Genomic DNA, 23,641 nt, shown 5'->3' on the forward strand with positions numbered 1-23,641 from the left:
CCTTGATTAGGGCCTTCAGTCATGGATGGAGCTATCAGGATGCTGAACCATGGGTTATCCGATCAATTCAGCGCGAGATTACCCATGCGGTATTGTGTTTTCAACTAGGGAATATAGTTGAGATTCTAAAGTCGTCGCGCTCGGCAGTTTTCGAGATGTGGCGCCATCGCATCCTGCAGCAGGCTTCGCGCCGCGGAATCAGCAAGCAAGTGAGGGAAGATGGAGGAGTGCGAAAGGACCCAAGTGGATCCCTGCCAGGCTCAGCAGATGTTGTGGTAATTGGCGGTGGCTCGGCGGGCTGTCACACACTGTATCACCTGGCACGACGTGGCGTCAGGGCCGTGCTCCTGGAACGCGCCCAACTTACGGCCGGAACCACCTGGCACACGGCCGGATTGCTGTGGCGCCTGCGTCCCAACGATGTGGATATACAGCTGCTGGCTAATTCACGTCGCATGCTCCAGCAATTGGAGGAGGAAACGGAGCTGGATCCGGGATGGATTCAAAACGGTGGCATCTTCATTGCTCACAATGAAACGCGACTGGATGAGTATCGCAGACTGGCCACTGTGGGCTCGGCTCTGGGTATCGAAAACCAAGTGCTGAGTCCCGAGGACACCCAGAAGCTATTCCCCCTTCTCGATCCGTCCGCTTTTGTGGGAGCTCTCTATTCGCCGGGTGATGGTGTCATGGATCCGGCAATGCTGTGTTCGGCCCTCAAGAAGGCAGCCACCAATCTGGGAGCACAGGTAATCGAGAATTGCGACGTGGATGACCTACTGCTGGAACAGACTGCGAGGGGTAAGAAGGTGGTGGGCGTGTCCACGCCCTTTGGAGACATCAAAGCTGAGAAGGTAGTGAATGCCACAGGGGTGTGGGGTCGTGATCTGGTGGCCAAGCACGGCACTCATCTGCCCCTGGTGCCAATGAAGCATGCTTATATTGTGTCCGAATCCATTCCGGGAGTGAGAGGACTGCCCAACATCAGGGATCACGATTACTCCACCTACTTCCGCATCCAAGGGGACGCCATCTGCATGGGTGGCTACGAACCCAATCCCATCCTGCTGGAACCCGTGCCCAAGGACTTTCATTTCGGACTCTACGAACTGGACTGGTCTGTGTTCGAGACTCATGTGGAGGGTGCCCAAAAGCTGTGTCCCAGCTACGCCAAATATGGCGTGAAGAGCACGGTTTGCGGTCCGGAATCCTTTACGCCCGACCACAAACCCCTGATGGGTCCGGATCCCAACCTTGATGGACTCTACCATAATTGTGGCTTCAATTCAGCTGGCATGATGTTTGGCGGTGGTTGCGGTGAGCAGACCGCCTTGTGGGTCATTAATGGTCAACCGGAGCTGCCCATGTTTGGCTTCGATCTGCGCAGATTCACCCAGGAGCAGGGCAAAGCCACCCAGTGGATCAGGGAGAAGTCCCACGAGAGCTACGTGAAGAACTACAGCATGGTCTTCAAGTATGATCAACCTCTGGCGGGCCGTGATTTCCAAAAGGATCCGCTGCACGACGAGATGATGAAGGCAGGCGCCGTAATGGAGGAGAAGCAGGGCTGGGAGCGGCCTGGCTTCTTCTTGCCCTCCGGTGCCAAGACGGCGGTGGTTCAACCCTATGACTGGTACGGCAGCTATGGCCATCAGCGAAACAAGGACAGCGAGTACGAGAGAGTTCTGGATGGGGATCTGCACTACAGCCGCTTCTCGGAGCACCACGATCTCGTAAGTACCTTAAGTAGCTCAACTGGAATGCTTAAATAATAATAAATCCTTCAGATCGGATCGGAGGCACTGGCGTGCCGGAATAACGCCGTGGTCTTCAACATGAGCTACTTCGCCAAGCTGCTTCTGGATGGTCCAGAAGCCCAGGAGGCCGCTGACTGGCTCTTCTCCGCCAATACCAACAGAGATCCCAGCAAGTAAGTCCCACTTCGAAGTAGTCCAGTACATAGCTACTCATTGGTAGACTTCAGAATTCCTTCTAACAAAGTAAAACCTCTCTTTCAGAACTGTCTACACCTGTGCTCTAAACGATGCCGGCGGCGTGGAGGCCGATGTGACCATTTCCCGACTGGCGCCCGGTTCCGGAGAGGTCCACAATCCCAAGTTCAATGGCCAGGGCTTCTATATTGTGGCTGGTGGCGCCTCCGCCTTCTACACGTACAGCGCTCTGCTGGCGGAGATCCGTAGAAAAGGATTCAATGCGAGCCTCAAGGATCTAACTGCCGAGCTGGGTGTGATTTCTATTCAAGGACCAAACAGCCGGAAGATCCTGCAGCCCCTCATCGACTGCGATCTGTCCGACGAGCACGTGGCTCCCAACAGCACGCGATTAGCCAAGTTCGGAGATGTTGGTCTCCGCTTGCTGCGGGTGAGCTTTGTGGGAGAACTGGGATACGAGCTGCATGTGCCCAAGAAGGATTGTGCTGCCGTCTATCGCAATCTGATGAAGGCGGGAGCAGTAGAGGATTTGCGCAATGCGGGCTACCGATCCCTGTATTCGCTCAGCAGCGAAAAGGGCTATCATCTGTGGAGCTTCGACCTGCGACCGGATGATACTCCCCTGGAAGCTGGCTTGGGATTCACATGTCGCAAAACGGGTGCGGATTACCGTGGCAAGGTGGCCATCCAAAAGCAACGAGCTGAGGGCTTGAAGAAGCGACTGGTCTACTTGACGCTTCGGGATCAGGTGCCCATCTGGGGCTTGGAGGGTGTTTACCGGAATGGCGAACCCGTGGGCATCCTGCGACGAGCTGAATATGCCTATACGCTTGAAAAATCCCTCGGACAGACATACATCTCGCGACCAGATGGACAGATAATCGATGCTGATTACATTAGGAATGGGGAGTACGAGGTGGACATCTTGGGCAAGAAATACCGCGCCGACTGCCACTTGCGCAGCCCATTCGATCCCACCGGCCAACGCGTTCTCGGTAACTATGCATCCGAGTCCAAGCCCAATAAATAAAGATGAGCCTTTTCACTTCCAAGAACTGGTTTACCCTGCGAAGGGAATTTCTCTCAACATTTCTCTTTACGGCCACTCACTATATTGTTGAAGTGCCTGCCGTACATGGAGGGTCATAAATTACTTTCGCCATGGATAGAGGTTCGAAGAAAGGTCGTGTTGAAGGCAGACAGGCAGTCTGCTGGTTACCAGTTACCCGAAATGGTTGCGGTTACGGCTCAATTAATTTCTGTGTCCAACTATTATGACATCATTCTCGGTTTCCGCGAAGGATATGCCCTTTCAGACGTAATTTTAGAGCACTTGGACTCCTCGGCCAGACAAACTGTCGCCACTCAAGTGGATATCTTCACTTAAATGAAATTTCGTATAATTGTTATCTTGTTGCAATACTTTCAGCATATATGTTAGTGATAATCAACTAGGTTCCTCAGGCGTCGATGGTAACGGTGGAGGCCGTGTTGGACGGACTATCGAAGTGGCCAGCTACCACCTCCTCCAGCGACAAATCGAACTTGAAGATGGGACGGAGATCGTTGTTGAGACGACAGACGACTCCGGCACAGGCGATGTTCCAGTTCCAGCAAATCATGCCGCAGTTAAGGGCCTCCAGATCGCCCTTCATCGAGACAATATTCTGATAGGAATGCAAACATTATTATCTATCAGCTTGTGCGCTTTCTGAAGTCCACTTACCATAGCCACTGTGTAGTCAATGGAGTTGATCTCCTCGCCTCTGATAACCACCAACTGGGTCTCGCCATTCTGGTGGTTCAGAAATCGCACCACCTTCTCCTTGAGATATTCAGCCGATGCGTAGTCCAGCTTTTGCTTCACATCCACCACGCTCACTTCATGTCCATTGATCTGGTAGACAATGATATGTTAGCTTGTGTGAAATGCATCTAGATAAGATAGGATAGGCTCACCTTCTCCAGTTTGATGTCTACATGGGGACGTGCACTGCTATATAGAATGTATACCATGTTGGCAGCAATGCCACACAGTATTCCATATTCCAAACTCCAAAACATGCAGGTAAGAACAGTAACCAAAAAGGGAAACAGATCCTTCTCTGGAAAGGTAAGACAGAGTAGGTATAGTAGGTCTAGCTACCAAACTAATCCAGCAAGAACTCACTTTTGGATTTCCACATGTCCCTAATCTTGTGCAGCTCCACTAGCGATATCATGGCCGCTATGATAATTGCAGCCAGCGTGCATTTGGGTATAAAGTAGAAGGTTTGGGTAAGGAAAGCCAGTGCCATGAGCACCAGGGCACCGGTGACTGCACCTCCCAGAGGTGTCTTCACACCGCTGGCATTATTCACAGCCGTACGGGTGAAGGATCCAGTTACGGGCATGGAGAGCACAAAGCTGCCCATGATGTTGCACATGCCCAGTGCCACCATTTCCTGCGAAGCGTCCACAATTTTTCCCTTGGCTGAAGATAATGAATTCCTTAGTATAATTGCTTTAGAATCAGTGCAAATGATACCTACAAAATGCCTTCGATATGGCGACTATTTCCAGGATCGAGATCAAGGGAATGGAACCCAAGGAAGCGCCGACAGTGCTGATCATCTCGCCGAAGGACACGTACTCTCCATCTACAGTGGTGCTGAAGGGGGGCAGCCGGAAGGGCGGCACTCCGGCCGTAATGTTTCCAGTGACCCGGAAGGGCTGATTCCCATCTCGACTGAGGATATAGGCCAAGAAGGTGCCGAAGATCACAGCCAAAGCGTTGCGGGAGAGGCCGAGGTACTTCCAGAATATGCGGTTGCCCCATTTGATGTCCTTAACACGCTGAAAGTGAATAAAATTCAGAAATTAGTTAAATGTTTTTTACAAAATATAAAACAATAACATATGATGCATCTTAAGGTTTTTAACCCGCAAACAAGTGTGTGTTCAATCGATCGGCTGCGAGAATTTTGTTGATTGGTTTAAATTGATATCAACTTTTAATGAAATCTCGATTTTATTTCCTTCTCACCGTCATGAGCAGCAGGAACACCAGAGATGAGACACCCAGCAGGGCATCCCAGAGCCTAATTGACGTCAAGTTGGTGAAGAAATGCTTCCAGGCGGGCAGTAAATCATTTGAAGGACCTGTTCGCATTGCATTTATATTTCAGATAAATAAAAATATTAAGAAAATTAGAAATTTCGCAACTTACTGGTCAGACCCACGATGTTGTTGATCTGGGCACTACCAATTGTGGTGGCTGCCGCCATCGTAAAACCAGTGATTACGGGAATCGAGATAAACCTGACCAGCACGCCCATGTTGAGCAATCCAAGAAGAAGTACAATGCAACCAGCTAGGAAACACACCAGCACCGCGTAATCCGGACTAATCGTGGCATACTGGTTGACCATTAGAGCCATGATGGCGGTAGTGGCTAGTGGATATTGTGAAATTAGCACCGATACCAGATCCTAGCCCATACGAGCTCTTGACTCACCAATTGTGACATCCTTGCAGGAACCAAACACGATATATGTGAAGCAGCCCATGAAGGCCGAGTACAAGCCGTACTGCGGCTCCAAGCCGGCCACCACCCCGTAGGCAATCGCTTGGGGAATGGTTGTTAGGCCCACCGTGAATCCCGCGATGAAGTCCTGCATGATGTACTCCAAGCGGTAGCGAGGCAGCCACTTCAGAATCGGGAACTTGTTGGTCACGGTGGACGGGCGACACAGCTTGCGACCGCCATCCCTGATAAGCGAGCCCACATCGGGCATCTGCTCCCGGTACAGATTATCTGCGAATCGAAAACAAGCCTTGGATGAGAGATGGGGAGCCTTTTATGTTTGTCAAGATTAGCCGCACGGGGAGGGGTTATCTTGACAAACATAAAAGGCTCCCCGTGCGGCTAATCTTGCCTGGCAGCAACTTGTTCGTACATCTGTCGATCAGACGTTTATATTGACTTTGGGCTGGTCATTTTATCGCCTAATAGCCTGGACTACCCCACGCAGATAAGGCGCATGCAGATACTCGTTTATGAATTGGCACGTATTTTATACGATTACAACCCACTTTCCTACCGGTTCATACGCTGGACGCGTATAAATCAACTGACCCTGATCGCCGTACTGCTTCCGGAAAAACCCTGGATCAGTTACTCACCCTCATCGGCTCTCATCGCGGGTGGCTCTCCAGCTTTAAACCGGCCTTTAGTTCCGAGAACGATAGGGAAACCGGCTGTTGAGCAATGGGTATAATCAAAGCAGAGGAGCAAATGCGTCCGCTCAATATGCTGCTCCAAACGCGACTGCCGCTCTGATCGCCGTCGTCCAACGGCATTAGGGACCGAAAGCAATCGCGTTCGCACACTCTGGCCATATAAGATTTACAAGCGCAGGTACCAGTACCGCCGTATCTGGTTCGCTCTACGAGTCAGTTGATAAACAATTACAAAAAGACAACCTTCGTGTTTGGCTTAAAGCATGGCCGGCTTATTGATATAAAGAAAATAATTACAAGCTCATCAGTGGGATTTAGTTATTTGTTGGTACTACTGCTCGCTGCTCTGCCAGATTTTGATGGCAAATTCATTCTGCAGGGCGCCGGTAGCAATCACATTGGCCGTGGGATGGCAATGGCTGCACAACACCCGGTCGCCCTGCGTGCACACCTTTTGGACCAGCTCCTTCGTCTGCAGATTCCAGATGCACAGCGTGTTGTCCTCGCTGCCGGAGACAATCCAAATACCGGCGGTGATAGAAAAGTTGGAGGTCAAGCAATACGACTCATTCACATGGCCGCGATAGATCCTCAGGCACTTGGGCTTATTGTAGTTCCATAGCTTAAGGGTGTTGTTCAACGTGGACGACAGGATGTAGCGGCCGTTCGGGGAGAACTTCACGTATCCGACCGGTATGTTGTCAACGTCAACGAGAGTCTTCAGCGCATGTCCGGTGCTCGAGTCCCATAGGCGCACTAGTCCATCAATGCTGCTGGTGACAAAACAACTGCCATCGCGGTTAAAGTCCACAGAGGTGACGGGATCCTGGTGGGCGGTGACGATTTTGAGCGTTTTGCCAGTGCGGACATCCCAAAGGCGCACTGTTTCGTCAAAACTCGTGGTGGCCAGCAGATTGGCCTGCGGATTAAAGCAGCAGGAGAAACTGAAATTACCGTGCCCCTTCAGGGCTTTAACGCAGCGCTGGCTGCGAGTATCCCAGAGACGCACGGTCTTGTCGTCGCTGCAACTAGCCAGGAGTCCAGCCGCCGACCAGGCCACATCGTTGACTCCGTGTTCGTGCCCGGCCAGCGATTGGATGCATCTGGTTGCGCTCACGTCCCAGAGCTTGAGAAGCCTGTCGGCGGAGCTGCTGACCAAGTTCTCGCCATCCGGACTGAACTTCACACCCGTAACACTGCCACTGTGGCCGAGAAGCGAGCTCTTAATGGCGTAGCCCGGAGATACGGAGTTCTGAAAAAGCTGACTTGGTAGCAACGGCATCTTAAAGGAATTAAAAGCAGCCTCCGTAATGGTGGTTTCCGTTTCGGGATTTCCAGAAGCCGTTGTTTCAGCCAATTCCATAATTGTATTCTTTCCCCCTTGGATTCAATGCTTAGGAAGCCTGCAAAACATTTGCAAATTTATTAGGCGGTTTGGAAAATTCACTTGCTGTTTAATTAGCTTACGGATGACAGTTGCTTAGATGTCAAAATGGCGCTGACATTTTGTAAAAAGGATTTTTGTCGGCCTGCCAACTTTATTTGCCAACTGCCAACTAATTTTTAAGTGCGTATTGTTATTTAATTTATTCATTATCTACAAATGCTGAGCTGGTTTTTCTTTTCTAATTAACACTTGAAAAGTGCACATGCACTGATAACTAAAAAGAGCGCGCCATTTCGTTTTATTAAAAACTTTTTTGTACAATAGTATTTGCCAACTACACACACAATTGTTAATTGTTTCTACATCTACTTATAACTCATTTAGTCAATATTTGTTTGAATTCCCAGACAGGGGGCGTAAAAATCAGACTGGGAAAAAGTAAACAAGTGCAATTAATTTGCGTTTTAGGGGAATACTTATTTGGCAACAGGGTGCTCTATTTGCGCAGCCTGTTATTGTTATGCTGCCCAGACTTGTTAACCAAACATTAAACAAATGGAGAGAGGTGCTGTGCTGCGTCGGTAATTTGTCACCTAATTATTTGCCGACGCTGCTAATCTCACATGTGAGCAAAATTTGAGAATGCGCGATAATCAAGTCAGTGAACTTAATATTTGCATGATAACTTAACAGACAACATTTATCAACCAAATTATGGATAATTGGGCAATTTCTGTTAATTTTTTACTTATCTTTTAGTAGCAGATTCCATCGGCGCATAATTCATTCCTATACTAAAAGTGTGTGCTAATACTAGTTTGAATACTAAATTTGAAATTTTTTTTTATAGATGGAATACCTTATTTGCAACAAAGTTTTTTGTTTAAAATGTTTTTTTATAATTGAAAACCCAATTTTTATATTAAATGTATTTGTTGGTATATTGTAACGGAAAATTCAAATGCTTGACGGTCACACTGAGCAGTGTAGTTGTCTTCTGTCATTTTAAATTCAACTGAAGTTGGCAGCCCCCTGGCGTCTGAAAAATAGCGCGAAAGGAAGAAAACTAAAAAGTATCCCCTAAAACCCAGTTAAACAGCGCGAAATGGACAGCAAGGAGGTTTCGGAGATGGCGGGAGGCGGAAGGCGGCAGGTGCGCTCCTTCCTGATGGCCCGGGATCCCTCCATCGACCGCCGCTTCCGACCACGACCCAACAAAAAGATGCGCCTGTTTGACAACATTCACGAGACGGAGGAGGAGAGTTTCTCCGAATACTCGGACACAGAATCGGAATACAGGGACGAGTCGAGCGGGGCGACTGATGGTGCCTCCTGTGCCACCAGTGTGGCAGACAGCAGTAATGTAGAAACGGGGCCGCAGGTCTTCCTGCGCCTGCGTCCCGTGAAGGATGCTTCCAAAGCCTACATAGTCTCGGAAGATGCAAATGTGCTGATTACCAGCTGCAAAGTGGACTCGACCAGCAACAATGTGAACCGCATGGAGAAGCATTTTGGCTTCACTTCCATCTTTGACAGCACCATTGGCCAGCGAGACATCTACGATACCTGTGTGGGTCCCAAAATCATGGAAGAAGAATGTGTGACCATCATGACATATGGCACATCGGGCTCTGGAAAAACATATACCTTACTGGGTAAGCGATGAAGATTTGCAAATCGTTTACTGGGCAATTGTTAATTTAAATCCATTTTGAGGCGATGATGTGCGTGCTGGAATCATTCCGCGTGCCCTGGAAAACATATTCACCATTTACCAGGACTGCATATTCCGCTCCCCCAAGCTAAAGCTAATCAATGGCAGCATTGTGTTTCTGCAGGACGACGCCTCGCTAAAAGAGCTGCAGATTCGGAAAAAATTGTTAGACTTGTGTCCGGATATCAGAGAGCACCACCAGCGTCTAAAGCAGGTAATTAATGGCGATCACGTGTTCGACACGAAGGCTTCCACGGACGTATCCGTCATGGTTTGGGTTTCCTTCGTGGAAATCTACAATGAACTTGTGTACGACTTGCTAGCCATACCGCCGAAACAGGACAAGCTGGGCGAAGTGCCACGAAAAAACCTGAAGATCGTAGGCAACAAGGGTCATGTGTTCATCAAGGGCCTGACCAGTGTTTTCGTGACGAGCAGCGAGGAGGCGTTGCGTCTTCTCCGGCTGGGCCAACAGCGATCCACGTACGCCTCCACCTCGGTGAACGCTAACTCCAGTCGGTCCCACTGTGTATTCACTGTGGACATACTCAAGTACAATAAGTCGGGTATCACCACGCAGAGTTCGTACAAATTCTGCGACCTGGCGGGTTCGGAACGCGTGAACAACACGGGAACCTCCGGCATTCGTCTCAAGGAAGCAAAGAACATAAACACTTCGCTGATGGTGCTAGGTAGATGTCTGGATGCGGCCAGCACAGTGCAGAAAAAGAAAAACGCCGACATTATTCCTTATCGCGACTCCAAACTAACAATGCTGCTGCAGGCGGCTTTGTTGGGCAAAGAGAAGTTGGCCATGATCGTGACGGTTACGCCGCTGGATAAATATTACGAGGAGAACCTGAACGTTCTGAACTTTGCTTCCATCGCCAAGAACATCATCTTCAAGGAACCCGTAATAAAGCAGCATCGAGTCAGCTACTGTGGTTTCATGGAATTCTCGAAGATGTCGACGTACGAGGGCAGCGACTACACCAAGGAACTTGAGGATGAAAACGTTCGCCTACGGTGTGAGCTTGATCAACTGAAGTATGATCATGTGCTGCAAATGCAGCTGCTGGAGGAGAAACTGCGAGGTGAACTGACTGCCACGTACCAGGAGATTATCCAAAACAACAAGAAGCAATATGAAGACGAATGCAAGAAAAAGTTACTTATTGCACAAAGGGAATCGGAATTTATGGTTAGTGAATGCGGATAATACAATAATACAGATAAAACTATAAACTATGTATTTTGCAGCTTTCCTCTCAAAAGCGACGGTATGAAGAGCAAATAGAAGACCTCAAAGATGAGATCGAAGAACTTATGAATCCGAGCGAAACTGACATTTCTGATGATCTATGTGAATCTAAGTCTCCCATCGAAATCATCGATGATGATTAGTTTCTTTTATTCACAATGTTTAATTTGTTAAGTGTTAAGTGATTTTTAAATTAAAATTTGAATTATAATATGTTGTAGAGTTGGCCAAGTTTTCCAATAAACATGTAAATGATCAACGAACTAGTGACACAAATAACGATGTGATTCTGTGCCAAAAAACTTCGATACAGAATACCAGCATTGAAATAACCATTAACGTTCCGTACGCCTGCCACATCCACTGAAAATCCGTAATCCGTAGCGAGCTAGGGTGCACTCTTTCCTTCCACTGCAGGCTGGGATCCTCCAAATTGGACAACCCAGCTGCTGTCATGTCGTAGTAGTGCATTCCTACCCAAAAATCGTAGAGTCCATTGGCGTTTACCTCCAGAATCAGTTGGCTGACGGGCTCTGTGAACAAGGAATTCTGCGGCCATTGGAAGGAGAGCAGCGCCAAGGACCACAAGCAGTCATCCATGGAGTAGATAAACAGCTCTCGGGTGAAGCGCTTCTGCTGCTCACTAAACAACTTCCAATACAATCGAGAGGCAAGGTAAGAATAGCTCGAGTTCCTTCCATTTCTCAGGTGATTGTACTCGCTCACATTGACTACTAGCATGGGCACATGCAGATTCATCCATGTGGGAAAGTCTCCTTCGGTCGTAACCAGCGGAGTTTTCGTGCGCCAAAGATCAGCAAAACTGCGTGCTTGAAATTGCCGCGGTGGATGGGCCATTAATGTGTCCAGGGCCGCTCCAAAAAGGCTGCTAACATTAAGGCCCACTATTCCCAGCATTAGAAATGTGAACCTGGTGGAACAGCTCCACGACAAGGGCAAATTGAACGATTGGCCCAAGATCCCGCGAAAAGCTTTATCATTTAGCAGAAAGTCCACCAGACGCACATCGTGATGAGTCAACATCCGGAATAGGTTCAAAGCCAATCCGTAACTGAAAACAACAACAAGAGCCAGGAGCATATTGGAAACACTGCTCAGGATAAAGTAAATATCCCTAATTGGAATTCTTCTGGCCACCGGGACCATAAGGCAGATGTGGGTCACCTCCATGGGATAACTTGTGCTTGGCAACTGCTCGACTCGTTCCATTAATTTCAGACTGGCAGGAACATCAACTGAAAAGCTCTTGCTTAGCTCCTTGAGGGCAGTCGCATTCAAAAAGCGTCCGGTGGTCACCGTCTTGGACAGCTGCAGAGTGGCGTTCAGCTTCCACGACAGCACATGGAAAAAGCGGCCCACAGATCCTGCCAGGATTTGCTTACCCGTTCGTCGGTCCACGTAAATAACAGAGCGAGGAAGCCATTGATCGGGCATAACAATCAGAGGGTGACCTTGCATGTTGGGAAAATCCGAGTCAAATATCGGTGAAGATTCCAGAGAGCGGTAATCTGTTCGGAAGCTAGGGTACAGGTAATATCTATAAAAGTAGCGATGTTCATCTGCGGCTAAGAGTCCAACTATGTTCCAAATTCGGAGATGGTAGCACATTTTAAAAATATGGTCCATTCTAGTGCGATTTGAGAATCGGTTCGATATATGGACTATCTTCTTCTGACTCGGAAAATTCTCTAGGGAACTAGTAAAGTTCTTGAGTAACTGAAGGTCCTTTTGCAGCTCATGTCCAGGTAGACAAGCTACGTGTAGCGGTCGAGAAAACTGCCGAGTGTTTATAAAAGCCTCGCTATCTGAAAGGACAACCACTGGAATGGTTTCATTCTTAAAGATTTCCTTTGTCCAGGCGTTTGGACAGTAACCATTGCGTATTATTATCAAAGAGAGTTTGTGCTCTGCTGCTGCTCTAAAGATGAAGTCCACGGCTGATCCCGAAACTAGGACAGGTGCCCAAAAAACTATAGCTGTTAGCAGTGTCCACATGTCCTTTTAATTATGTTGTTTAGCAAACTAAGCTCCTCTATTTATATCGTACGGCAACGGTTCCAACTTCGAAGAAAATGCTTCGTTAATCGTTTCACGCCCTCGATGATAAGACACATTTCGCATTGTTTGTAATATGCATATCTCAAAATATGTATTCTTTGTTATTTTGTTACAGTTGCTAGTTAATGGTGTGTGATCGTGGGAGGCGCGCAAATCGAATCGATGTGCTGCCCATTACATTTAAGTTCTTTTACAATTATTTGTCCGTTTCCTGCTGCAAATAAATATTACAAATAAATAGGTATATATGCATCTTAATTGTACGTGTTTTGTGTGTATATATGTCTGCTTTCTCTAGGTACTTAAGTCATGGTGAATGATAAACCAATTGCCAATTATCAATAAGAGAGATTATAGGATAGATTGCACTTAAAGAGGGTGGGGAGATTCTAAATTTGAAACGAAGTACTTCATGGAGATCGCCGGTATAACTAAGGTAGAATCATTTGCCTAGGCACAATGTTAATTTGAACTAAACGGAATGTTAATTACACATAAAGAATGTCATGAGATTGATCTACTAACAAAGTTAGTCAGGGGTTATAACAAAATAAATACTAATAAATAATCATTTAGGGGAGCTCAGATAACGCTGCTTAAATTTGAGCCGGCTACGGATCCGTGGTTGCTTTTCTGTGGTGTTGTTGTCGGCGTAGTTGTCATGGTTATTCCATTTGGTATTCCCACGTCAAGCAGCTGCATCAACCTTTGTCGAGTGCGTTTATCGCTGACACAAATGCACTGAATAAGGTTGTTCAATTGTTTGAGTGAGTATTCATCGCCCATACGCTGCTGTTCAATCCATTGCTCGAACTGCTCGGGCGCAAAGTAGTAGGTCTTGATGAACACATCTACATAGGAGCGATGCTGTGGGTACTTTTGGTTCGATATGAGCTCCAGGAACGACATAAAGTTCGCAAAGTCCAGTTGCATAAGGGCTCGTCCTCCGGCAGAGCATTTCTTCACATTGGAGAACCTGTAATAAATACAATTCTTATGAAATCCGTTCCTTCTGAGTAATAGAAATATGGAACATACCCCTCCACCAGCAGATGCGTGGCCACATGGGCCATTGAATTCCACACTTGCTTGCTCGGCACTGGAACCTCCTTGGCGATTTCCTCCAGACACATGGCAAAGCTCTGTATGTTCTGCATATAAATGTGATTAATTTGTGTAGAGTATTAAGCAGTATTAAGTGCCCTACCCTATTTAGAACATCACTGTAGTTGCTGTGTTGGTGTATCACATGATTCACATCCCATTTGACCTTGGCCATCTGAGCGAGAATGGATGACAAATCGATGACACGTGACGTGACGCATGTGTAAACGGGCTTAGCCAAATCCGCAATATAATCGCTGTAGTCCAGGTAATTGACCAGAATTGGACGCTCTGCAAGGGGCAGCAAATGGTTAAGATAGTGCTGAAGGATGTTGAATTGCTGCAGCATGCTGCGTCCCGCTTCCACGGCCACGATGCGTTGTGAAAGTCCGTATAAAGTATCCGGATTAGCTAGCTCATTATTTGCCTACAAAAGGGTGATTTTAACAAATGCAAGCTCCATAAATTATCACTATAAATTACCAGAGAGGAAAAATTAAGGGGCCAAAGCTTGATTTGTGGTAGGACGTTGACCTCCACCGAGCGTAAGCGTTGCTCAAGTCGCGGAGAGTACATATTTTCCGTTGCCACCGGCTGGGAATAAAAATGTTTACAATTAATAGACATAATAAAAAGTTTTTTTTATATAAATATTTACCGCATCTTTTCCGAAGATTTCGTGCACTGCGTAAACATAAAAGTCAATGAGCTCCAAGATGCATGCCACAATCTTGGGAGAAATGCAGTGCAATAACTTGCACATCTGCAAATATCTTCCAATGACGCGCATCACATTTAACGCGGTATTGTTAACCAGCAGCTGACTAATAATGTTTTTATTGATTATGATTTTGCGGTATAGAAAAACATGATAATCTTACTGGCTGGCGTCATCGAACTCCTTGCTCTGCAAACTTTTCTGCTCGTCATCGCTCTCCTCGCTAAAATAACAGGAGGCCTCGTCCACAATACCAGATAAGATGTCCTCCTCCAACATTGCTGCGTCTAAGCCGCCATCAAAAGGCGAACTTTTTTCGGAGAATCTAAGAAAATATCCGTAGGAACCGTAAATGGAGCTGCCACCATCCTGGGAGTGTACGGAAACCAGCTCATCGCAGTTATTATTGCTGATTGGGGAGTTGTTGGATGAGGCCAGCAAAGCAGTTGTAGGAGACTTGTGGCGTCTGAGAGTGTGCCGAACCGAACGGAATTCCTACAGAGAATTACATATGGATTACCTAACCAGACGCTCTAAAAACGTTCGTTTACAAATTACTTACAGGCAATTGCAGGATATGCGCAAATGAGTCAACTTGCGTCCAGGACTCGTTATCCAAAAATAAACAAATCTCTTCGACGCAGCAGATATGATAACGCCGGAAGAACTCCTCGCTCTGCTGCTGCATTGTCTCAATCAACTTCTCAGACTGCTCGCCGCAGAACTCGAGACCCACCTTTTTAAGGCGCTGTACCACGGACAGCACCTGGATAAACTGATCATATTTGAGAGCCGTCAACTTTGCCGACTGCAGGAACAAGCACACTTTGGTCAGAATATCATTCCACACGCGTGACTGTCCTTTCTTAAGTTTCTGCTGAATGTAAATATCTGGTGAATCCTCCTCCTCCTGTCCATACAACTTGTAGTTATTATGCCACATAACAACCTGGTAATAGGAGGCCAGGATGGTCCAGAAGGTTTTGCACAGACTGATCAGACAGGGCAGCAGCTTATCCACGCTGAGCTGCTCGCACAGTTGCTCATAGAGCGGCTTGGCCTGGTCATCCTGGCCAGGATCGCTGTAGCCGCGAAGTACTGCATTTACAGAAGAGTGAATAGCCGAAATATAGTTGATGTGTAGCTGGTCCATAGCCATCAATGATTTGTTAGCCAATTTGTAGGCCTCTTGCAGCTTGGCGTATTTTCGCCCATCAAAACCTAGCACCATTTCATTGAGCACAGTGTCCAGCTGAAACTCCATTAGCAGCATAGTCTCCTGCAGCTTTTTAGAGAGCGATTGCACACAGTTAAACTGCATGTATGCTTCAGCAGAGCTCTTGCACTGCAGAAGCAGAGCTATGGCAGCGCTGTAGTTGTGATCCGCCAGCAGCTTCTGTACCTCCACGTCGGTAGTGCGCTGTAAGATATTGTTTGTTATTTAAATTGACTGCAGAAAGATCAATTCATGTCTCACCAGCTTCTTGATGGCCACCAGGGTGTCCAACACCTCCTTGAGCACCTCTCGCTTGCGGTAGCTGGCTAAGATCTCCAGGCTAGTGGTTGTAAGGTTTGTGCGAGCAAAGTTTAAATAAGATCGCGCCTTCTGGCAGGTCCACAGCGACTCCTCCAGCTTCTTTTGGGTGTCATTGATGGCCGCGAACTCACTGCTGCAGGCATTCCGCTGTTCCAGGATGTTCTGTAGCACCTGTTTGGTGAGAACTTTCTGCTGAGTGCGCAGTTGTGCAATGGTGACCTCGATAAGCTCGTTGTCTATGCCATCGTTGAGAACTTTCTACAGAAGATCGTGGTGTGTAATTAAAGCCATAGATTACTGGTCTACCTGGCTTACCTTGAGCTCGTACAGCTGTGGATTGCTGTCGGGGTTGTAGTAGCACTGCTCGATACTCTCCAGGATCTCCTGGTCCGACTTTTGTGCATTTGTCTCGCTGGAAGAGGTGGCTGCCGCGTCTGTGGCATCCGTTTCTTGACTGGCAGAGGCGTCTGTGGTCACCGTTTGGATAAAATAATCCGAAAATCCCATGGCAGGAATTTTCATTTGACGGTTCGTCTTTGTGTGCGTGAGCAGTATTTTGTTTGGTGAGCAGAATGCATAACAACGAGGTTAGTTGTGGTAATTAATGAATTGGTCGATGACCTGCTACCTGTTTGTGCAATATGTCCAAGAATTTGCTCTTGAATTCGTCCATTTTGGCCTTGGAATTCTGCATGTTTCAGCCATGAAGAAACCAGCCAAAACACAAAAACGACTGCAGCCAAGTGTGACCAGCATCCGCAAGCAATGCCAAAGCTAAGTTCAGTGTTAGAAAAGAAATACAATTGGTGTACCTAGAAAATAGGTACATCATTGACTGTTGACTATTTCTTAGCAAATACTTTTGCTTTGTTGAGGAGGTAGATCTTTAAGCCTCTATATATATATATATTTGGATCAAATTTTGTTAAATATTTTCTAAAGTTTTATTCAAACCAAAATTGGAACCTAGTAGTGGAGAGCATTCCCTTAGTCTTCCAACACTGCACCATCGACAACTCTTTGGCCATTGTGCACACTGTTGTTTTTTGCTTGCCGATTTTGTTTAACTTATTGCACATACTTGTTTATATGTGGAATGTCAAATTACTGGAAACAGCAGAGGCCAAAGAGTGAAAAATGCGCATCTGCATGGTGTCGGACTTCTTCTACCCCAGCATCGGAGGGGTCGAGGAGCATGTCTACAATCTTTCGCAAATGCTGCTCAGTTTGGGTCACAAGGTGACTATTGCCAATTGGGCGGACCAAGAATGATAACGATTATTTGAACTGCCTATCTCTGTCCCATAGATCGTCGTGCTGACCCACGCCTACGGGGACTGCAGTGGCATTCGCTATGTGACTGGCTACCTGAAGGTCTACTATCTGCCCATTAAGGTGTGCTACAACCAGTGTATTCTGCCCACCGCTGTCTGCAATTTGCCGATGCTGCGAGCGGTGCTCCTCCGAGAGCGAGTGGAAGTGGTCCACGGTCACTCTGCCTTCAGTGCTCTGGCCCACGAGGCACTGATGGTGGGCTCGCTGCTGGGACTAAAGGTGGGGATAATCTACAGCACGGAGCTTATAGTTAGAATCGCTAATGAAACATCTTATTTTTTGGCAGACTGTCTTTACCGATCACAGCCTTTTTGGTTTTGCTGACTTGTCAGCCGCTCTCACCAACAACTTGCTCGAGGTCAACTTGGGCATGGTCAATCACGCCATCTGTGTATCCCACATAGGGAAGGAGAACACTGTTCTCCGCGCTCGAGTAGCCAAAAATCGAGTTTCCGTCATTCCCAATGCAGTGGACACCGCCCTGTTCACTCCTGATCCTCAACAGCGACCGAGCAATGATATAAGTATGGTACTTAATATTTCATTAGTATTTTGTATTATATTATCCCTACTTTTCAGTCAACATTGTAGTGGCATCGCGTCTTGTCTACCGCAAAGGCATTGATTTGCTAGCTGGCATCATTCCGCGGTTCAAAAGCACTCCTAACGTAAACTTCATCATTGTGGGTGATGGACCAAAGCGTGATTTGCTGGAAGAGATTCGCGAAAAGACCAATATGCAGGATAGGGTTCAGATGGTGGGCGCCGTGGAGCATAACAAGGTTCGCGATTTCCTCGTGCGTGGCCACATCTTTTTGAATACCTCACTGACTGAGGCCTACTGCATGGCCATCGTTGAGGCTGCTTCCTGCGGCCTGCAGGTGGTATCCACCAGTGTGGGCGGAATTCCCGAAGTGCTGCCCAAGAGCCTTATACTGCTGGCGGAGCCCGAAATTGATGCCATTTACGCTGCGATTTTAATTGCCATCGACCGCCATCAAAAGAGTTCCTTTAAGGTTAGTCCTCCAGTTGCCAATGGTCATTTACCTTCGGAGGCTAATGGAAAGGTTAAGCGGCGCCGTCGCAAGAAATCGGAAACCCCTACCTCTCTTTCGCAACTGCCATCATCCTCTGCTCCTCCAGCGGATCAGAACAGCCCTGCAGAGCCCATAATGTGTCCATACAAATGCAATGAGTTGGTGGAAACGCTCTACAACTGGGAGGACGTTGCCCTCCGCACAGTCAAAGTATACGATCGCGTTTTACAGGAACGCTCCTTCACCACTAGCGAGCTGGTATTTGCGGTATGGCAGCACGGCTCCTGGTTCCTTGTTTTCTTCGTTGTGGCCTACTTCTTGATGCACTTACTCGAGCTTTGGCGACCGCGAAAACGCGTTGAGCTTGCGCAGGATATTAAACGCACGACCAGCTAGCAAAGACCAAACGGATTCCATTCTTCCATCAACTAGACAATTATATATTTATACGTTAGGTTTTCTAACCCTTGTTAAAAGTTTATTTATTGTCCATAGTAGTAGTCGAAGTGACAGTCCCTTTTAGCAATCTGATAATCCATTCTTAGGATTATAACCAAAACCAAAACGGCTGACTTTTGTAGATCAAATATTCCGCCCACATTAACGTTTATATAAAGTGACTGCTTTTTATATCCATTTTAGGAATGATAATTGGTGTTGGTAGCAGGCCTCGCTAGTCGATTATTTAATTAAATATCCCATATGGTGTAATATGCTTAATAGAGATAAACGTTTTAATAAAAAAAAGGAGTAGAAAGAAAGAATGTAATCATGCAAGACAAAAATAAAAAATAAATTACTAAAATATATTTTTTTTAATTTTTATCCCACAAGCCCTTAATAAAAGCATTGAATTTAAAAATGGAATTTGAAAAATAAAATTAATTGAACAAAGTTTTCGTATAACATTTCACAATAAATGTATTGCATTATTAATAAAGCTTTAACAGGGTCTAAGAAACGAACCTTCATTTTTCTGCATCAACTTATTTGTACAAAAACTATTAACATTAACCATTAAATACATATCAATCTTAAAAATAATAAAATAAAATACCGAAAAGAAAAATGCGGTGCGCCGAAAAGAGAGTGTCTGGCCATACTGCGATGCAGCCCTGGCCCTTATTTGGGAAAAAAATTAAGAGGGAGCAGCAGCGGAGGCTGGTGATAAATTAATTAGCCACTGCTACCACATAACCCAGGGTGCGGAAACCTGAACCTTGCTCTGCGGCACATCTATTACCATCGATAGCACCCCGGTTGCCTTCCAGATCAAGGTGAGCACCACTCGCAAGTCCGACATTGACTGTGGATTTAACAATCCAATTTTCAGATTCTGTTACCAGCTCAGGGTAACGACGATGGCGGAACTGGTCAGGGACTGGCTGGCGGACTTCCAGCGAATACGGGGTCAGCCCTCGGAGGCGGAAGCGTTCGTTGTGGAGCACGAAACCGATCCCGAGATCGCCGAGGCCATTTTCACCATCTTCAACGAGCGACAGCGCAACGAGGCGCTGGTGCACGACATTTGTCAGCAGCTACTGGCCTTCTACCGGTCCCCGGAGCAGACGCTGCATAAGTTCCCGCTGCAGTTCATCCCTGTGCTTCTCTATACGTACCTCCAATCGGTGGCCGGCGGCGATAAAAAGGCTGCTCGTGGCGTGGAGACGCTGCTCATCTGCATTTACAATGGCGAAGTGTCCACCGAAGACGGCGGCCAGAAGGTGGTGGCCTTCCGCATGCCCATCCTGGCTCAGGCGTCCGTTTACCACGAGGTTAAGAACCTGCCCATGACGGATCTGCGCCGTTGGGAGGAGAACTGCAACCGGGAGGTCAAGTGGGGTCCACACCAACGCATCGAATCGATTCATGCCCAGAACCGTATGCGTATCCTTACTGCTTTGCTGTTCTGCTACAACCAGCAGGTTAGCCAAACGCAGAAGTCTTCGCTGCTGCACTTGTGCCGGGTCACTTCGCAGCTGGTGAACCAAGGATTTACCACGAAGTCGGGTCACGGTCATCGAATGAGTTATGGGTAAAGTAAACTACAGACTATTGGTTTGCATTTGTAAACAATGATATACATTCCAGCTCTGATCCTGCAACCGGAGTCCCTTTTCCCAAGCCCTCTTCACCACGCATTCCACTGTCCGCCGCCTTCCTGATCGAGCTGGTACACGCCATCTATTTCGCCATGTTCAATGGCTATGGCACGATAGCCATACAGACACTGGACGACATACACAACCGGGCCATATACGAGATGTACACGGAACTGATCCTGGTGACCAGCGCAGTGCGCAATTCGCTGCACGCAAATCCTTCCGGACAGCCCAACGACGGTCCTATGGGTCTGAGTGTGGCCTTAACGCCGTCCACAACAACGGTGACCACTTCAGTGTCAAAGTCGATGATTACGAACGCCTCCTTCCGTACGAAAAAACTGCCCGACGACATACCCATCCAGGTACAGGACCTTACCATGCCGCAGGCACCACAGCAGCTGGCCAGTGTCACTGAGGAGACGGAACCGGGCTCCAAGGAATCGCCCTCTACAAAGGAGAGTTCCGGGACGCGCACTTCCATCATGCGGCCCAGCATGGAGGGCATCAAGGCACAGGCACACAAGGCGCTCATTGCGGGCTTCAAGAAGTCTAAGGACAAGGAGAAAGAGAAGGACAAGGAGCCACCGAAGCCACCGCAGCGCAAGTTCGACAAGCACACGCAGCGCAACTCTCTGCTCCAGCTGCAGGCGGAACCCATTTCGAATTCCAGCGCGGAACAGCAGCCACCCACCGGCGAAGTGTTGCCTCTGCAGACGCTCTCGCTGATCAACGAGAACGGCAGCAACAGTTTCAGCGTGGACAGCGACCTCAACGACGGCGTGCTGGGCGTGAGCGCTAACACATCACTGCCCCCGCTGAGCAGCACCACCAACTCGGTGACCAGTAGCGATCTGCTCACCAAGAGCTTTGACTCTAGCATTGAACTGGCGCCGATTGGACATAGCAGCAGCAATGGCGGCAAGTTGGCCGAGCACGGCTTGGCGGAGTAGTGCAATCAATCGTCTCGTTCCACAGGCGATTAGCCAAATCCAAGTATCAAGTATATAAATTTACAACTACAACTGGGGTGAGTGGGTTTTGTATGAATGCAATGATAAATGTAGGCATTGTGAAGGCATTTTTTAGTCATACAAGGATAATTCTAAATTACAGCATTATTTATTATTATGACCAGTTTCTCAATATATAAAGTAATGTTACTGGTTAGATGCAATTATATTCCTTGCATTTTGGTCGGACCCTTAGTCGGAATACTTAGAATTGTCCAATGACTACATGCCGACACAAAGACATTATGACCCAAAAATTCACTCACCCTAATTTATGTGTACATTCGCCACCTACCGCTGTGTATTAGCCGAACAAAACCGTGGCGCGAGAATTGAATTTATGGATTAAGGATCGTTTGAGTTTGTTGAATTTGATGGGTTTTCTTAGTTGTTCGTATGTATTATCGTATTCCAAATCCAATTGTTGGTTAGATTAAGTGTTGCTAGGACGTCACAAGAATTATATATAAAAAATGTATACACGCGGAACCCTCGGTAGAGATCGTTTGCAAATGCTTAAGTCAGAGGGAGAATATGTTCCATTTTCGGGGAACAGAACGTACACATCCCGGTGCATTTCACTTGTTTTAGATAAGCAGCATGACGCTCACACATTCGATATCTACTCGACATTCAGCCAGAGTTGGGTCCAGGCAATTTCAACTGAATTCTACAGGAAGCCTTTTAGTTCTGTCACTTATTAGCATATACATGTGTAAACTAATATATACATACAAATATTTATTGAACGTTGACTTGAACCATGTTATTGATTTAAAATAAATACAAGAACTAAATACGTAACAATGATCATGAATATTAACTTCTGGTCACTGGTTTTTTCTTCTAAACTTGCCCTGCAGAAAAATGCGCGGCACATCCACGCCTTCCTTAAGATTTAGTGTTCGTCGGTGGACATAGGCATTGGTGATTACCTCGAAGCCGTTCTCCTCAAACAACTTGGAGACTTCCTCCTCTGAAAAGAAGTAGCTCCGGGTGCCATCCTGTCTCACATAGAGGTTCTCTGCTATCTTGTTCCCCGGCTTAAAGCGTAACTGTGCCATGTCGTACAGACCGTAATCCCTGAACAGCAGCAGTCCTCCTGGCTTGAGAAGCTTGCCCAGATTTTGCACCACATCTATGAACTTCTGTGGATGTATGGCGGAGAGCACAAAGATCATAGTGCAGATGTCCACGCTGCTGGCAGGAATGTGCTCATGCACCTGTTGCGTCGTGATATCGCACTGAAAGGCAGATATCTGGCTGGGATCGTACAGAGGATTGGAGCGCACAAATTCCACGGCTCGGGGTGAGAAGTCGCACGCGTAGAAAAAGAATCTGCTATTGCTAAAACATCCTTCTTCGCTGGTTTGCTCTTCCAGAAGCGGAAATACCAGATTGCCCACACCGCATCCCACTTCGAAAAGTGTGCGTTTCTCGTGGCACTCCTCCTGGTCCAGCAGCTCCTGGAACTCCCGCGTCGTCCAGTGGCGGTCCTTGAAGAAACGAGTCTCATTTCTCTTGTAGAATATGTCCCAGTTCCTCTGGGCATCGATTTCCAGCTTGTTAGCTTTGAATTCGGGCACGAGACCACGCTTATTCTGCTCCTCCAGCTTTTGCTTCTCCACTGCCGACAGTTCCTTCGCTTGGGTGGTAAAAACGTCCGGTTCTAGGGGATCCTAAGAAGAATCAATTAGAATAACTAAATATTTACCAAGACTCTTAAACTGTTTGTTTTAATTTACCATGTTTTATTGAAGCAAAATTCCTGTTCGATTCCAATGGGTTAATCTTTCCACGTGTACGTGTGTGACCTTTTCCAAAGGCTGTGGCTCTTCGTTTTTATATTATTTAGGTTCGCTTAATAATAGTTTTAAGCCCGATATTTAGAATAAAACGTTTGTATTATTTTTTCGCATGTTTTGGTTTCCGAACGGATAAGAAATGTGTTTGCAATACGGTCACACTGTCAGCCATGGGTACAACACATTTTTAAAGGGGTTTTATATATTAAAAATGCCTGTTAAATTAAGTGAGCTACATTTTAAATTTTGTAGCAATACATAACTTTTTTATAACGAAATGCCTCAAATATTTTATTCTTAAGGTCATGACCACATAGGCAAGCTCATCTCCGATAACCGTAATCGAATATAACATAGAATTTCCCGCGCTGTTAT

The 23,641-nt window shown here is 47.0% G+C and overlaps 9 protein-coding genes across 10 annotated transcripts; 4 read left to right on the top strand and 5 right to left on the bottom strand.

Moving 5' to 3' along the window:
* The first annotated feature begins 115 nt into the window (after positions 1 to 115).
* On the top strand, positions 116 to 3,001 carry LOC120446427 (sarcosine dehydrogenase, mitochondrial). Its single transcript, XM_039627390.1, has 3 exons — positions 116 to 1,733; positions 1,788 to 1,930; positions 2,019 to 3,001. The coding sequence occupies exons 1-3, from the start codon at positions 156 to 158 to the stop codon at positions 2,980 to 2,982; spliced, it is 2,685 nt and encodes an 894-aa protein (XP_039483324.1). The 5' UTR covers positions 116 to 155; the 3' UTR covers positions 2,983 to 3,001.
* Positions 3,002 to 3,330: 329 nt separating this feature from the next.
* On the bottom strand, positions 3,331 to 6,277 carry LOC120446157 (sodium-independent sulfate anion transporter). Of its 2 annotated transcripts, none has more exons than XM_039626988.2 (9): positions 6,118 to 6,277; positions 5,450 to 5,749; positions 5,162 to 5,386; positions 4,978 to 5,093; positions 4,484 to 4,787; positions 4,123 to 4,425; positions 3,912 to 4,057; positions 3,679 to 3,849; positions 3,331 to 3,619 (listed from the first exon to the last, which is right to left on the bottom strand). In XM_039626988.2, exons 1-9 carry the CDS (start codon positions 6,131 to 6,133, stop codon positions 3,413 to 3,415), a joined length of 1,788 nt encoding a protein of 595 aa, XP_039482922.1. In that variant the 5' UTR covers positions 6,134 to 6,277; the 3' UTR covers positions 3,331 to 3,412. The 2 variants fall into 2 exon arrangements, with proteins under 2 accessions (XP_039482922.1, XP_039482921.1); XM_039626987.1 differs by having other exon boundaries at positions 5,450 to 5,768.
* A 144-nt stretch (positions 6,278 to 6,421) lies between these two features.
* LOC120446158 (WD repeat-containing protein 5) lies at positions 6,422 to 7,780 on the bottom strand. The gene is made up of 2 exons (XM_039626989.1): positions 7,642 to 7,780; positions 6,422 to 7,577 (listed from the first exon to the last, which is right to left on the bottom strand). The coding sequence occupies exon 2, from the start codon at positions 7,535 to 7,537 to the stop codon at positions 6,506 to 6,508; it is 1,032 nt and encodes a 343-aa protein (XP_039482923.1). The 5' UTR covers positions 7,538 to 7,577; positions 7,642 to 7,780; the 3' UTR covers positions 6,422 to 6,505.
* Positions 7,781 to 8,567: 787 nt separating this feature from the next.
* LOC120445177 (kinesin-like protein subito) lies at positions 8,568 to 10,799 on the top strand. Its single transcript, XM_039625390.2, has 3 exons — positions 8,568 to 9,216; positions 9,278 to 10,476; positions 10,536 to 10,799. The coding sequence occupies exons 1-3, from the start codon at positions 8,667 to 8,669 to the stop codon at positions 10,677 to 10,679; spliced, it is 1,893 nt and encodes a 630-aa protein (XP_039481324.1). The 5' UTR covers positions 8,568 to 8,666; the 3' UTR covers positions 10,680 to 10,799.
* LOC120445178 lies at positions 10,792 to 12,579 on the bottom strand. Its single transcript, XM_039625391.2, has one exon. It carries the CDS (start codon positions 12,550 to 12,552, stop codon positions 10,792 to 10,794), a length of 1,761 nt encoding a protein of 586 aa, XP_039481325.1. The 5' UTR covers positions 12,553 to 12,579.
* Positions 12,580 to 12,677: 98 nt separating this feature from the next.
* LOC120445176 (syndetin) lies at positions 12,678 to 16,732 on the bottom strand. The gene is made up of 10 exons (XM_039625389.1): positions 16,603 to 16,732; positions 16,290 to 16,508; positions 15,915 to 16,232; positions 15,000 to 15,857; positions 14,601 to 14,932; positions 14,378 to 14,543; positions 14,203 to 14,313; positions 13,823 to 14,146; positions 13,654 to 13,766; positions 12,678 to 13,591 (listed from the first exon to the last, which is right to left on the bottom strand). The coding sequence occupies exons 1-10, from the start codon at positions 16,666 to 16,668 to the stop codon at positions 13,198 to 13,200; spliced, it is 2,901 nt and encodes a 966-aa protein (XP_039481323.1). The 5' UTR covers positions 16,669 to 16,732; the 3' UTR covers positions 12,678 to 13,197.
* A 259-nt stretch (positions 16,733 to 16,991) lies between these two features.
* On the top strand, positions 16,992 to 19,151 carry LOC120446520 (phosphatidylinositol N-acetylglucosaminyltransferase subunit A). Its single transcript, XM_039627532.2, has 4 exons — positions 16,992 to 17,213; positions 17,283 to 17,528; positions 17,596 to 17,833; positions 17,889 to 19,151. The coding sequence occupies exons 1-4, from the start codon at positions 17,112 to 17,114 to the stop codon at positions 18,740 to 18,742; spliced, it is 1,440 nt and encodes a 479-aa protein (XP_039483466.1). The 5' UTR covers positions 16,992 to 17,111; the 3' UTR covers positions 18,743 to 19,151.
* A 310-nt stretch (positions 19,152 to 19,461) lies between these two features.
* Positions 19,462 to 22,265, top strand: LOC120446918 (hyccin). Its single transcript, XM_039628159.2, has 3 exons — positions 19,462 to 19,623; positions 19,680 to 20,381; positions 20,438 to 22,265. Exons 2-3 carry the CDS (start codon positions 19,708 to 19,710, stop codon positions 21,399 to 21,401), a joined length of 1,638 nt encoding a protein of 545 aa, XP_039484093.1. The 5' UTR covers positions 19,462 to 19,623; positions 19,680 to 19,707; the 3' UTR covers positions 21,402 to 22,265.
* LOC120446923 (tRNA N(3)-methylcytidine methyltransferase METTL6) lies at positions 22,190 to 23,516 on the bottom strand. Its single transcript, XM_039628165.1, has 2 exons — positions 23,207 to 23,516; positions 22,190 to 23,140 (listed from the first exon to the last, which is right to left on the bottom strand). Exons 1-2 carry the CDS (start codon positions 23,207 to 23,209, stop codon positions 22,292 to 22,294), a joined length of 852 nt encoding a protein of 283 aa, XP_039484099.1. The 5' UTR covers positions 23,210 to 23,516; the 3' UTR covers positions 22,190 to 22,291.
* Between the last annotated feature and the right edge of the window lie 125 nt (positions 23,517 to 23,641).

Source organism: Drosophila santomea, chromosome 2R, assembly GCF_016746245.2.
Source record: "Drosophila santomea strain STO CAGO 1482 chromosome 2R, Prin_Dsan_1.1, whole genome shotgun sequence".
Classification (NCBI taxonomy): Eukaryota; Metazoa; Arthropoda; class Insecta; order Diptera; family Drosophilidae; genus Drosophila; species Drosophila santomea.